Source organism: Ambystoma mexicanum, chromosome 4p (assembly GCF_040938575.1).
Source record: "Ambystoma mexicanum isolate Mex_15411 chromosome 4p, UKY_AmexF1_1, whole genome shotgun sequence".
Lineage (NCBI taxonomy): Eukaryota > Metazoa > Chordata > Amphibia > Caudata > Ambystomatidae > Ambystoma > Ambystoma mexicanum.
This window is the reverse complement of record NC_090927.1, coordinates 571,896,440-571,910,722: the sequence shown is the minus strand read 5'-3', so window position 1 is coordinate 571,910,722 and position 14,283 is coordinate 571,896,440. Positions and strand designations below refer to the sequence as shown.

General features: G+C 46.3%; 1 protein-coding gene across 1 annotated transcript in view; it reads right to left on the bottom strand.

The window, feature by feature from the left end:
- Window positions 1–14,283, bottom strand: part of AGPAT5 (1-acylglycerol-3-phosphate O-acyltransferase 5) — a 1,254,587-nt gene that overhangs the window by 849,678 nt on the left and 390,626 nt on the right. Inside the window, exon 3 of the mRNA XM_069606103.1 lies at window positions 9,518–9,633. Coding sequence (XP_069462204.1) covers window positions 9,518–9,633 — 116 coding nt within the window. The remainder of the gene's footprint in view (window positions 1–9,517; window positions 9,634–14,283) is intronic.

Here is a 14,283-nt window from a genome sequence, read left to right as displayed (position 1 = left end):
GAATTGTTCCTGCCTGCTTCAAGGTAGTAACTGTCCTACCAAACTTATAGAAGCCTTCTGTGTACCCCAACAATCCTGTGCACTGTTTGTTTGTATCACTCCTGCCTCAGTGCTCTAAAGTCCTCAAACGTCTAATATTCAAGATGGTCTCTTCCCATCTGGACACAAACAACCTCCGGGACCCTCTCCAATCAGGATTTTGCTGCATGCATTCTAGTGAATTGGCCCTCACCCAGGTCTCTAACTTTCTGATCTCTGCTCGAAATTGTGAAACTATTTTCTATGTTAGTCCTAATGGACCCTTTAGACACCCTTGATACAGTATATTATTCCTCGCTTCTCTTTACATATGCAGACTTTGGAATACATGACACTGTCCTGAACACGGCTGCATTTCACCCTTCTCAATTGGTCATTCTCCATCTGTTGGAGCTTTGCCACATTTCACCCAACATTTCAGATTGTTGGCATTCCTCAAAAGCTCCATCTTTGGCCCCTTACTCTTCACCCCGTGCCAACTGATCTCCTCCATCGAGTTCTCTGAACACCACCTTGTGGATGGCACTCAAATCTTCTCCTTACCCTACCTTTACTCCTGACCTTTTCCCACTGTATTTCTCCGATGGATGGCACTTAGTTGTCTTATACTTGGCCTCCACTCCCTCTCCCTACTGGAAAATGTGCACGCATTTACCACAGCCACACTGAAATCAACCATTCTTCTTCCAAACAAAACCGCCACGCCAAATGGATTTTGATGAAAGTGATTAATTAAACCTTCTACTGCTTATTTATATCAAATTCTCTGCATGAGATTGCACCCCCCTACTTACTAAAAGATTATCTCCCTTTACTCAGCTCGGCATCCTACAAAGAAGAGCATTCGGAAGGGCCCCTGGAACACCCAGTGGCTGACCAGCTCCGAGTTTGGGCTACCGTGCTGTTGCCGTTCTGAGTTGAGACCTGGACCCTAGGGGATATTCAGCATGTGCACCAAGACTGGCCTCTGTGACATTTCATGGCCCTAGCATTAAGGAGACCCAAGATGGGAGGGAAAGTCTCACCGCGGCAAGTGAATCCCTTTGGGTCGCTGTGCATCACTGGTCATCGTCCGAAACTGCTTGCCTGCGTGCAGCCCTGTCCCGAGAGGGACCCTGCATCGAGTTCTGTTGCATTTTTCAACTGTGAGATTTTGCACTAGCAATAGACACCCAACAGAGAACAGCTCGAAACTGCAACCCCTGGGAATCAAGGGCTGAGGCTGATGGCGAGAAACGCGATCTTGGACCCTCTTCAACCGACCTGCAAAATCCTGTGAAGAATCAGAGTGCGGGGGGAGTTGTAGTGATACTTACCTGGACCTCTAACTCCCTTTTAAAAGTTTTGGTAACTTTTCTATTACTTTGGTTTTGCCAGTGCTTGTTCACACAAGCACCCCAAACGCTGGGAATGCGTTTGCTAGTCAGATTAACTTGTCCCATAACCATTGGATCCCAGAGACCCTAACTTCATTTTTTCGAGCTTCAAAAAACTGTATCGAACTTTGCTGAACCTTTGGGCACAAGGCCCCATACATTTTAGGGATGGACTTCTGAAGTTAGGATTGATTCTCAGTAGTTCTAATACTAATCTGTAGCTTCCTTTTCAGGAGTGTGATAAGTATTTTGCCCTACCCTAGTGATTGTGTATATGTATCATATTTTTAGTGTTGTGTGATATTACCTGTTAGTAGTCATTTCTCACTGTTATTTGGCCTTAAGTAAATAAGTCTTTTTTTACCCGTTTGTCCAAGTGTGTTCCTTGATGGCTTCATTGTGTGTGCTCTTTGTGATCCCCTTACAAGATCATCAAATCTTGAGACTTAGCCTAGACCACTTGCCTTGCTACCATGTACTGGTTTGGGAACAGCTCCCAGAGTGGTCCCGGTCACGTCTAGGTTGGCCTTCTATACATCTCTCCACCAGGCCAGAGTATAGAAAATCAGTCCCAACACTGCCAGATACTGGTTTAATGGATATCTTCTAAGAGACACGTCACATATCATTACAGACCCCACCCTCATAAAACCCATTAACTCAGGTCACTAGAGAAAGCTTACTGAGCTCCCTGAAAAAAAGCAAACAAATCTTTGCCTCGACATATTTTCATACCAGGAAGGAGAATGTACAGGGGATGTATCGGTAGTGGCACCTGCAGGCCGAATCGGCACTTCTTCATTTCAAAGCTGAATAGAAAAACTAATAGATGGGATTTTTAGTCCAAACTCGACTTCTTAGAAAAATCATCTCTCTGCGAGGGAAGCGGTTAGAAACACGAGATTAAATGCAGAGTGTAGATAGAAAATATGCCTTTTCACGTCATATAAAATGTGCATGAGGTGATAAGAAAATCACATCTTCAAATATTTAGCATGCAGTGATTTTTCCCACTTGATCGTGCACACTGATCTACAGAAGTTGAGGATACTGATTTTACTCATCTCACAAAGCCACATCCAAATTATGGCCTGAAAATGAAACTGCCATATTTATAATAAGCGTGAATGTCACAGACTTTCCCCCCCCCACTCCTTTGTAGTCCTGGGACTGGGACAAACACAGTCGCAAGACTGGGAAGGAGTCAACAGATATTTAATAGCATGCACACAGAATAGAGGGATTATTAATTAATATGGGGAGATGGACATTGAAGATTTTCTGGATACAACTAGTTAGAGATTGCTGGAAGAACAGTATTATTTATTTATAACATTTGTAAAGCGACTAAACTCGAAGGCATCAGGGTGCTGTTATGGAAACTAGTTACACAAACACATAAGAGCAGGCGGTGCAAGGTGGGATACTCTCCCTGCACGTAAAGGAATTTAGGTAGATTATGTAACCATGTAGAAGTGTCATCTTAGGCAAAGCGCCACTTGTGTAGGGCCTTACGGAAGGCCAGTAAGATTTCTCTGTCCTTAAGGCAGAAGGGAGAGCATTCCATTGGTGCGCTGCCACTGCAGGGAAGCTGGAGCAGCCTCCTCTGACTTTTTTGAAGGTTGGTGGAACAAAGCAGTGGGCATGGATAGACCTTACCGATATAGTAGACTTGGTTCTCACGATTTTTGAGAAAGGCATTCTGGGGCAACATTTGAAAGACATTTGTGAGTAATGGAGTGTTTTAAAGATAATTCTTTCTTGGATTAGGAGCCAGTGAACCTCCTTTCTCGCTGCTGAGATGTGTTCTTTTCTCGGTATGAGTGATGCACGTAGGGCATTGTTTTGGATTACATGCATTTTTTTAATGTTCTGTTTTTGAAGTCCCTGCAAAGAGGACATTGCAGTAGTCCAATCTAGCTCTGATGATTGCTCTGGCGATAGCAAGGCAGCTGGTTGGTGTAAGGAATTGTCTGGCTGCATTGATATGTTTGGCTTTGTAGGCAGCTGAAGAGGCGATTGCGTTCACTTGTCTGGTGAGCGAGAGGTATGCATCCAGATGGACACCCAGCTTTTTTATGAATGCTGAGACGGGGATGTGAATACCATCCATCATGAAGGCTGAGACTTAGGCATTGAGCTTTTTGAGCATGGCCGGTGAACTCACGAGTAGGATCTCTGTCTTGTCGTCATTAAAGGCATAGGTAGTTCGTAGCCATCCAGGCTTGGATTGTCGAGTACATTTTGTTGATGGTGAGGGAGTCTGTCATAAGTGCCTCACAATGGAAGGAGGATTTGGGCGTCGGATATGCTGATGGCGTCCAGGAGGTCGAAGAGGGGGGTTGGTGAAGATTTTGTAGAGGGAATGGCAGACGCAGGATCCTTGTCGAACACCACACGGGATGGGGGTGGGCGGGGTGCAAGCAGTGTCTGAGAAGAATCTCATGGATCTTCTGTCCAAGAAGGAGGCTACCCAGGTCGAGGCTTCAAGGGAGAAGTTGGCGGTGGCCATAAGATGGTGAGTTTAGTGGTCCACCAGGTTAAAGGTGGCAGAGAGATCCAGGAGTACGAGTAGGAGATCCCGCTGAAGGAATCTAGCTGGTTTTTCAGGTCTAGTAATGTCAATCCCGTCCCGTGACCTGTCCAGAAGCCTGATTAGAGCATCCCTAGGATGGGGTTGGATTCTGGTAAGGATTGTATTTGATTGTAGGCTGCCAGAATCCTAAGCAACAATGGGACCGTTGTGATGAGGCGGTAAAAATTAGGTACATATGGGTCAAGTACCTTTTTATTTTTTTAGTAAGTGGATAACCCAAGATTCTTTTAGGCTGGCCAGGACTTGGCTCGAGGAGAAGGAGGCATAGATGAACCTAGTAATGAATGGGACTAGGGCTTCCGAGCAGTCTTTGACGATGTTAGCAGGGCAGATGCCCGTCCCCTTTACATATAGAAGGTTTGAGCTTCGTAAGTATATTGGCAGTTTCTACTTCCAACACTTCTCTAAAGTGGAAGGCAGGTGTCATTTGGTGTTTTGTAGAAAGGAGGTGAGGGGTGGGTGTGGTGACAAGGGCCCGTTTCCTTTCTATTTTCTGTTGTAGGGACGTTATTTTGGATCACATAACATTCTGGATATTTATGCACGTCTCATCTTTTGTGATAGTAATGAGGGGGTGGATGGCATTTCTAATTCTCTGAGGATTGTGAACATTTCTTGGGAGTTCAAGCTGGCACTCAATATTCTCATGTTGTAGGCTGTTGCTTTGGCTGTAATAATGGCCTGTTTATATTATTTGGCAATCATGTTGAAGGAGACTTTCAACTGTTCTATTGGGTCCTTTCTCAAAATGGCTTCCACTTGTCTGTGTCTCGAACACAAGGCCTGTAGCTCAGTGGTAAACTAGGGGTTGAGGTGACCAACTGGTTTAGCCCTCCTGGGTGTTAATGGGGCCACCAAGTTCATTGTCTTGGTCAAGATGTTCAAGTGAATATCTGCCAGGGTCTTTGGGTCTGCAGAGTCCAAGTTCTCCGGTAAGAATGGTGTAAGATGAGGAGGGATACAGTCTTTGGATATTTCTCTAGCGCTAAGCGATAGGGGAGGAGGCATGGCTGATGGAGCAGGCAGTTTCTGTTTCAGGGGCGAGCAGGTGAAGGTCAAGATGTGGTGATATGACCATGGGCATGATGAGTTGGAGGTGATCGAGATCTGGCTATTCGGATCCTCTACACAGTCCAAGGTTCTGCCCTTATTGTGGGCTGGGGCTGAGATACAGTGTTTAAAGCAAAGGTCAGAGAGTGTGTTAGCGACAGCTGCGGCTGAGGTGTCTATAGAGTCGTTAAGGCCTAGGTTTAGGTCCCCGAGTAGTATAGTTCTCGAAGTTGGTTTGAGGCTTTCTCCTACTGTATGAATGAAGTCTTCCTCGAAGGAGGCAGATTGGCCAGGCAATCGGTAGATCATATGGATGGTCAACAAGTCCAGCAGAGAGGTGGAGAGTTTGACAGTGAGGAGGTCACAGTTCCCTTCCATTGAGCAGTTGGCAAGTCTGATATTGAGTGAGTCTCTGTGGATAAGCGCGACACCTCCACCTCTGGAGTTCTCTCTATCATTTCTACGTATGGCAAAGCTATAGGGGAGCGCTAATGACAATGCTGGGCCTGAGGCTTGATGGAGCCAAGTTTCAGTGATGACTAGCAAGTTGAAGTCTTGGGTGGTGATCAGATCATGTATGTCTAGACCATGGGCAGGGAGTGATCTCGCCTTCATGAGTGCTCCGTTTGGGAGGGATGGGTACATGCCTATATACAGGGAGGTTGTAGAAGCTGGTGAAGCTGGAGACCCAGCCTTCATAGCATGGATGCTGGGTGCTGTGCTAGTGGGGGCTACAGACCATGTGGTTCCCCTTTTGGGGCAGCAGAAGTTATTGTAGGGAGCCCGTCTGCAGTAGGTTGCTATGACGGGCTGCCCAGGTAAACTGAAAGTGAGGTTGTTTGAGAGTCAATGGGTCGTGGTCAGAGGTGCCTTTGATGCTTAATGTAGGGTATTTGAGTCTTAAGCTTGTCCTCATGCCTAGATGGGTGTTTCTTGTTAAGGTGGATACAGGCAAGCGGGGGTGGGGGGCTTGAACTGGCTAACCTGGTGCTTAGTCTTCTGTTCCTCGAGAAGGTAGCAACTGGGGTTGTGGTGGAGTGCACTTCATCGGTCTTGGGCATGCCAGACTGTTGTGATAGTGTCAGTGAGGTGTTTGAGGCTGGTTGCGATTGTTTACGGATCCTCGAGGTATGCCTGGAGGAATTGGGGTGGGGCTGGGGGTCAAGTGTTGGGTAGCAGAAGAAATGGGGCTTAATTTGCTGCTGGGTCCACCTGGAGCATGACCGTAAGGCAGCACGGCATGGAAGGCTGCTTTATGGCATTTAATGTAACCTTGGATGTGGGTGGGCAGAGGTGGCGTCAGGACGCTACCGGCGGCATGAGCTTTAGACCTCATGGCCAACTATGATCGCACATGGTCAGCTGTGGACGGGTGGCGCTCGGGTCCTGCAGTTGGAGCGGTCCTGGGTGACCTTGCATCCATACATTTTACAGCAGCTGTGGCCATACAGCCCTCGGGCAGGGTGCGAGTAAAAGCACTGAACGTTGGGGTCAACTATGTGCCCATTAGAGTTGTGAGCTAGAGAATTCCTTGTTGAACCTCGCTGTCGGCGCCAGGTGTTTGGGTGGGCTGATTGCAAGGCAGACCAGTAAAGCAAGGGTGTTGCAGAGTGCAATAGCTCCAGTGAGAGGGTCCAAGCTGATTTTCCCGTAATGAGAAGCCACATTTAAAAAGGTAAATATAACCCCAATGTAACTCCAAATTGTTCCGACAGACTGTCACATCTCATTCCCTTTAAATCCAGTCCCTTTGATTCTTGGGATTTTACCATGGACAAAGATCCAGGTGCAGTGTTAGACATGTCATGTCCCGTGTCTCCCTTTACATTGAATATAAAGTCACACATCATTTCCTTAAAGCCCAAAGCAGTTTGCATCTATTCTATATATTTTACACTTGAAAAGATACAGGGCATTTGAAATACACTCTTTCTAGAAACCCTAAAGAGTATTCAAACACCTGGTATCTTTTAGAGTATGATATATTGTTTTCTTTGTCCTTCACCAGCGTCTGTATGTCGATAGTCGGTGTTATAAAGGATAGAAAGAAGGAACTATATATAGAGGGAGTGAAGGTTCTTGACTCACTCAGAGAGAACATTCTGTCTCATTGCACTTAAATATACACTGACAAGAGTTACCATTTCAAGGAGTTTAATATGATCCCTTATTTGTGGAAGGATCGTATCCTCATTAAACAAGTGAAAGCAGATATAGCAGAACATATCATCAAACCTATTAACAAGATTATCATGTAAACAAAGACCATATTGAATATTCAAATGATGAAACAAGTGAGGTTTAGTTTTAAAAAACTGGAACCACATTTCTGCTGCTAAACTACACTACACGCCTCTAGTCTCCACACACACTGGGACTCCACTTGTTCTCATGTTTAGAAAGGAACTAGCCTCTAAGTAAACAGCACCTTCTGAAGTTGGCAGGATCCGCTTCATTGGACCTGGCAGTCTCTTCTGCTTCTCCCATAGCTCTCGGCTCCAATGAACATGCAAGTCGGCTGGCATCTCTTTTTGTCTTAGTTTTGGGGCCATATATTTATATGTAAAAATGACTGCCCTGCACGTGTGGATTTGTCATATCTGATTTTTCAACAGTAAGCGGGTGGCATTTTACTTTCTTTTTCAGAGGAAGCATGTGTAACATTAAAGAATAACCTTTCCCTGCAAGCTATGTCAGAAGACTTTCTCTATCAAAAGTGAAATCTTCTCAACTTTTACCAAGCATGTCGGACTGTAACCTATGGGACATAGGTTTGTACATTTGGAAAGTGACAATCACAAACCGCCTCGTCAACTGGTGACTTCCTGTTCTTGTGTGCATCAACGATTAGCCGTGCAAGGCTAAACACTGTCAACTGAACTGTTGTGGTTAGCCAGCTGGCTGAGAGAGGAAACACACTATTTCCTTGTTCTTAGCTAAGCTGGAGAAAATACCAACGATTTGCAAGTTTGAGGCCCTGTCTCACACTGGTTGGCTACAGCGCTGTGAAGACATAGCACACATTGTATGCGCCCTTATCATTTTTGTTAATTGTTCGACCCATCTTAACAGTGCACAGGTTGTATGATCTATGAAGGCTGTCTTAAATTGTTATGAATTCTTGACGCATGTCAGTTGACATATTGTTCATATTTCCATAACATCATAGTGATTTCCTTGTTAACGCTTGAGACTGCTTTAGTTGAAGTTAACTATTCCTTTTAAATACATTTTGAGTTTTGTGAAAAACACCCGGTTTCCTTGCCCAGAAGTGTGGGGTGGGACTGCATATCAAGGGCATGAAATCACTTTTGTTGCCCTAGCTGAACCTATAAATAAACCTATCCAATAGATATTTCTACAGGGAGTAACATCAGCAGGAGGTGTTGGTTTTAGAAGGAGGCGCTGAGAGGTGTAAGGACTGGTGGACGTCAGGAGAAGGTGGTGAAGAGTTCAAGGGAGTGGTAGTGTCTGGGGAAGGTGGTAGGAGGTGAGAATAAAGTCAGGAGGAGCTGATGACATCCAGGAGGCATTGGGAACAGAACGAGGCAAGACTGGAGGGGGGTGAAGTGGAAGCAGCATCTTGAAGTGGCTGAGAGGTTTAGTGAAAAGTTATAACAGCTGGATCAGGAGATATCTATAGCAAGAGTGGAAAGGAATGAGCCTGGGTTGGCTGATGGCAGGTTTAAGTGTTGAGAGGAGCCACAAGACCCAAGCAAGAACAGCAGAAAAAAGACAAACCTATAAGCCAAGAGAATCTGAGGTACTACCTGGAAGGTGTGGAGGACAGAGGGCAATACCAAAGACTCCTGGTTCCAAATCCCACTCATCAAAAGTCTGGAGTATGATGTGATGTTGGCCAAGGTGGCACACAGATGTATGGACCAGGGTTTGCCACTAGGTAACTCAGACTTTCACTTGCTGAATAAATATGGGTATCAGACCCACGAAAGCCTTCATCCAAGTAGTTGGCCATGGAGGACTGAACGCAATGGGACCAGACAGACTTGATTTATGGTTACACCAAGGATTGGCTTTCGTTTGGTGCTTTGTTCTTCTTCGTGCATGGTGTTAATAACTGAACAAACTTCCGGGCTCCAGTTGTTTGTTCATCCCACTCAGCCCACCGTGACAGTATACAGCCCCATATATCCCAAGGGCATTCAAAGGATCAACATCTTCTTTTTCAGTTAGAAACATGTCTAGCCAATCACCTGAAAAAACAGTCCCTATACTGAGCAAGAGAAAAGTAGATGGCAAGTGTAAAGCAAAGCTGAACACCACATGAGACATTATGTACAGAAGGTTTACCTTATTCCTATTTTGCAGCCTTCACATGGATCTGTGCAACCACATGGAGGAATTTGCACTTAAAGCAAATTTTCACTTTGCACAGAGGTATGCACATGTTTCATGTTCACAAATGTACTAACTAGCAAAAAATAGCACATATTACCTGGGAAAAATACCATCCATACAAGGGCAGAAATTTCAATCCATCCTTCAAGACGTATCGTACATGGCCAAGAGCATTCTGTCGAATTGCCAGCATATCTGCAATAATCCAGTCAACTGTGTGGAGACATATATGTGCTATTAAAATAAACTGACAGATCAAAACAATATTGAAATACTCATTTGACCAAAACAAGTTAGCAATTTATCCATGAATGACCGTTCTATAATAATAATAATAATAATTTGGCATTTATATAGCGCTACGAACCCTTAGGTATCTGAGCGCTGCTTATTATTACCCACGGTGTGTGGTGCTCATTTATCGACCTCGGAAGGATGAAACGCTGAGTTTGGCGCTGCCGGGATTCGAACCTGCGTTCGCAGGCTCTGCACTGATGTCAAAGCGAGCGCTCTACTCGCTGTGCCACTTGCCATGCTTAGGACATGTAGTGGATGTGTCTGTCTGTGTGTTTTACCGCACCACATCTCATCTCCCTTACCCAACAATTAAAAAAAATGATATAGTAATGACATCTGCATGCAACACAATAACTAAACTTCGTAAATTGGTGCTTGCACATTTCATAGTGTATGGAAACGCTTTAACAGGATAAGTTTTATTTTTTCCCTGTTTATTGAATTAAGTTCTCTTTTATTGTTTTTACAATATAACAAGCAGCAACAACAACAAAAAAAACAAACATCACAGGGTCATCCCTGCTCCTTCCTCCCTCAGTGAGGATTCCCTCCCCACATTACTGCCTGCTTCACAACAGTCCTCCGGCCAACTGGGGCCGTTTGTGCTATTTCTTCCTTCATGTTCGAACAGTTCCTGTACTAGTGAGTTCCATGCAAGCATCTTGGCTCCGATCTCACTTTCCCCCCTTTGCAGCGCTCTAGTACACACTGACATTTCAGCTATCGTCCATTTCTTCAGATCTGACCACCATGTCTCGATGATCGGCCCGGTGCTTGAGTTCCATGTCATTGCTATGCGGCGCTTCGCCAGTATGCACATTCGGTCTTTTATTTTTGCAATGTGTGTCCTTTGTTTGCCGCCTCTAGGGAACAAGCCTAGTAAGTAGGACTCCAGTGACCAGGATTGCATGTGGATTCCGCCTTCAGCCGCCTTTGCTCTAACAGAATGCCAGAATCCCAGCACCGGACAGAACCAAAACATGTGCAGCATGCCTGCCTTCTCTGCCGTACACCTCGGGCAGCTACGGGTTTGCTTATTACCCATGGTGGACATTCTCCTGAGCGTGAGGTACGCTCTATGTGTGAGGTAGAGCTGTGCTCGTCTAAATTTCGCATTCCTGGAGACTATCTTCATGTACCTGAGGGCCCTGGACCATTCCTCGTCTATGAAGTGTTTCTTGACGTACTCTTCCCATCTTGCTCGAGCTTGCAGCTTTCGCGTATTATTGCTTCCCAGGAGCTGTTCATATAGTATGGATATCGTGTGTCCCCCTTCTGATACGTCGCACCACGCGTCCAGCGCCCCCTCAGTGTCTGTCCCATCGGGTAGTAGTGTCGTCCACTGCTTACTGATCGTCTGGATCATGCTGTTGTACAGTATAAATTGACCCCTGTGTATGCCCTGCTCTTCCATCAGGGTCTGGAATTCCACCAAATGTCTATCTTACCATAAGTCCCCAATCTGGGCCACTCCCTTCCCTTCCCAATGTTTTGGATATGTCGTCAGGGTCTCTGTACGGGCGCAAGGGGAATTTGCGTAGAGCAGGGGTCCCGTGTCCCTTGAGGTTTCTATGCCCTTTTCCATAGGGTTAAGCCCAGTTTAATCATGTTGGGGAGAGGTCTAATCCAGGTTTTATATATCCATTGAAATTCTCTCAGGTAGTATTGTTGCAGAGCGGACTGAAAAAGCAGTGAGTCTATGGATGTATCGTCTCCCAGCCACCTTACCACAAATTGCATTTGTCCTGCCAGGTAGTAGCATTTGAAGTCCGGAAACCTGATCCCTCCCGATTCATAGTCTCTTTGTAGAGTGTTCAGGGCTATTCTGTTCCTCCCTCCTCACCACAGGAACTCCCGTGCCATTGTGTTTAGCTGTTTGAAAAATGACCTAGGTATGTTATGTGGTATGTTTGTAAAGTAGTAGAACAGGCAGGGCAGCACTGTCCTTTTCAGCTGGGCTGCTCTACCCATCATCCCTAATGGGAGCGTAACCCAGAACTTCATTAGTTTCTTGATTTTTTCCAGGGCAACCTGCGTGTTGGCCTTATGTGTTTTCGTAGTGCCGTGATACATGTCCACCCCTAAAAAGCGGAAGGTGTCTGGTGTCCATGTGAGGCCCAGGTCTGGCAGCTGGTTCAGGGTGACCCATCTCATGTCAGCAAGGGAGAACAGCGAGGACTTTCCTTTGTTAATGGTGATTCCCGACAGTCTAGCAAATGCGCCCATAGCCTCTAGCAGGTCTGGTAAATGTTTGACAGAGGAGCATGTCATCTGCGTATATCGAGATTTGGTGCACGACCCAGTCTATTTCTATCCCAGATTATTTATACTCCGCTCTGAGGAAGGCCGCAAATGGTTCTAAGGCCAATATATATATATAACATTGGGGATAGTGGACATCCCTGCTTCGTGCCCTTACAGATTGGTCTACCTGTCTTCACCCTCGCCTTGGGATCACTGTATAGGAGCTTTATCCAGGGAAGAAATCACTCTCCTATCCCATAGTGGGCGGGAGTGCTCAGCAGCCAGTTCCAGTTAACGGAATCAAAGGCTTTAACAGCATCCAGCAATGCCACAGCGCGTTCGCCCCTTCTCTGGTTCGTTTGTCCACTATATGGTGGAGTCTGCTCCGATTCCACATAGTGTTCCTCCCCGGTACGTAGCCCGTCTGGTCTCGTGCTCCAACGTGGGTATGACACGTTTGAGTCGGCTTGCTAGGGTTGCTGTTAGGATTTTGGAGTCCTGATTTATCAGTGAAATTAGCCTGTAGGAGCTGCAGTCGAGAGGTGGTTTCCCTGGCTTTAGTATTGGTATGATTACCGATTCCGACATGCTGTTCGGGAGCTGTCCTCTCTCGTATGACTCCTCATACATATATACCAGCTTAGGAGGCAGGGTGTCTTTATAGTTCTTGTAGAATTCCCCGGGTTTCAGGGACTTGCCCGTCAAGAGACTGACTATTACAGCTGCCAGTTCCTCTATTGTGAGGGGTGCCTCCAATATCTGTGGCTGCTCCTCAGATATTATGGGAATGTTAATCTCTGCTAGGGCATCTGCTACGTCCTCAGCCTGTGCTTCCTGGTTCTGGGAGTACAACCTTTTTTGTAGAATCGTGAGAAGACCTTATTAACGCCCTCCTGGGTCCTCACTTCTGTCCCCTTTTCATCTTTTATTTATCGGGTCATGTCTACTCATCTGCCTGGTTAGCCAGGCTAAGTGCCTACTGGGCTTATCCCCCACCGCGTGTAGCCTCTGTATGTAGTTCCCATAATCCAGTCTTCCCAGTTTCTCCCATATGGTCACACACTTCAACCTCAGATGTAAGTTCCCCCGGTTCCTCACCAGCTATGCCCGCCTGTGTTTCAGCAAGTTCTATCTCCCTTTCCATTTCCCCCAGTTCAGCCACCATGCTCCCCCTAAGTCCTCCTACCTTCCCTATCGCCGCCCCCTAACCACTACTTTAAAGGCTTCCCAGACCGCTCCCGTACTATTCACGCTGCCCTCATTATGCTCAAAATAGTCATCCATTGTCTCCTGAATATACTCTTGGAATTCCCCGTCCGTTAGTGCCACTGCCTTGAGCCTCCACGTGGGTATAGGGGACCCTCTAGATGTATATGCCCATGTCGCTACTTGTGGGGCGTGATCAGATAGCATTCGTGCTTGATGTTTATCCCTGTGAATTCCCACAGGGTCTCTCCTCCCGTAAGTAGTCTATCCGTGTAAATGTTCTGTGTGGGGCGCTGTGATTTGTGTATCCCCCTAGTATCTGCATGTACCTTCATCCAGTCGTCCTCCAGCTCCAACTGCTCCAGGATCTTCCGCAGGCCCCTTTACAGCGGTACTGGTTTTCTGTGTTTTGTGTCCGATCTGTCCAGCAGTGGGTTCAGTGTGCAATCGAAGTCCCCTGCCTAGACTAAGGATGCCTCCCTTTATAGGGCCAGCTTAGGTGCTACTTTACGAAAGAACTCGGCTGCATCGTGATTGGCGGCGTTCGTGTTGATTAGGCATACTTCCTTATTTTCCAGCATTCCATGTACAATCACCATTCTGCCCTCCGAATCACTCTTATTTTATAAACTGGAAGGGGACTCCCGGAGATATCGACGTCAGCACTCCCCTGGCGTAGTTGGAATACATTGAGCTATACATTGTCCGCCCCATTTCTTGGCTACCTTGGATTGTTTCTCTGCTGTCGAGTGAGTTTCTTGCAACATTGCCATTTGTACTTTCGCCCTTTTCAGCTAAGCGTATACTCTTAGTCTCTTGACATAAGTATTCAGTCCTCGGATGTTCCAGGTGACTATCGTGGCTTCTTCCTGTCCCATTTGCTTGCTGTGTCTTGCGGCCCCTCCTTTCCCATGAGCTGTTGTGCTGTCCCGTGTCTGGCCAAATGCTCCCCTGTTCGGTCCTTTGCTGTTCTTCCCCTCCTTGGGTATTCCTGACCCCTTTCTTCCTTTTGGGCCCTGTTTAGCCCGAGTTCTATATGGGTCTTCTGCCGTGGGGTAATGTCTTATCCCCCTCTGTTCAAGTGTGTCTCAATGTTGTTGCCACTTGTGCTTTTTC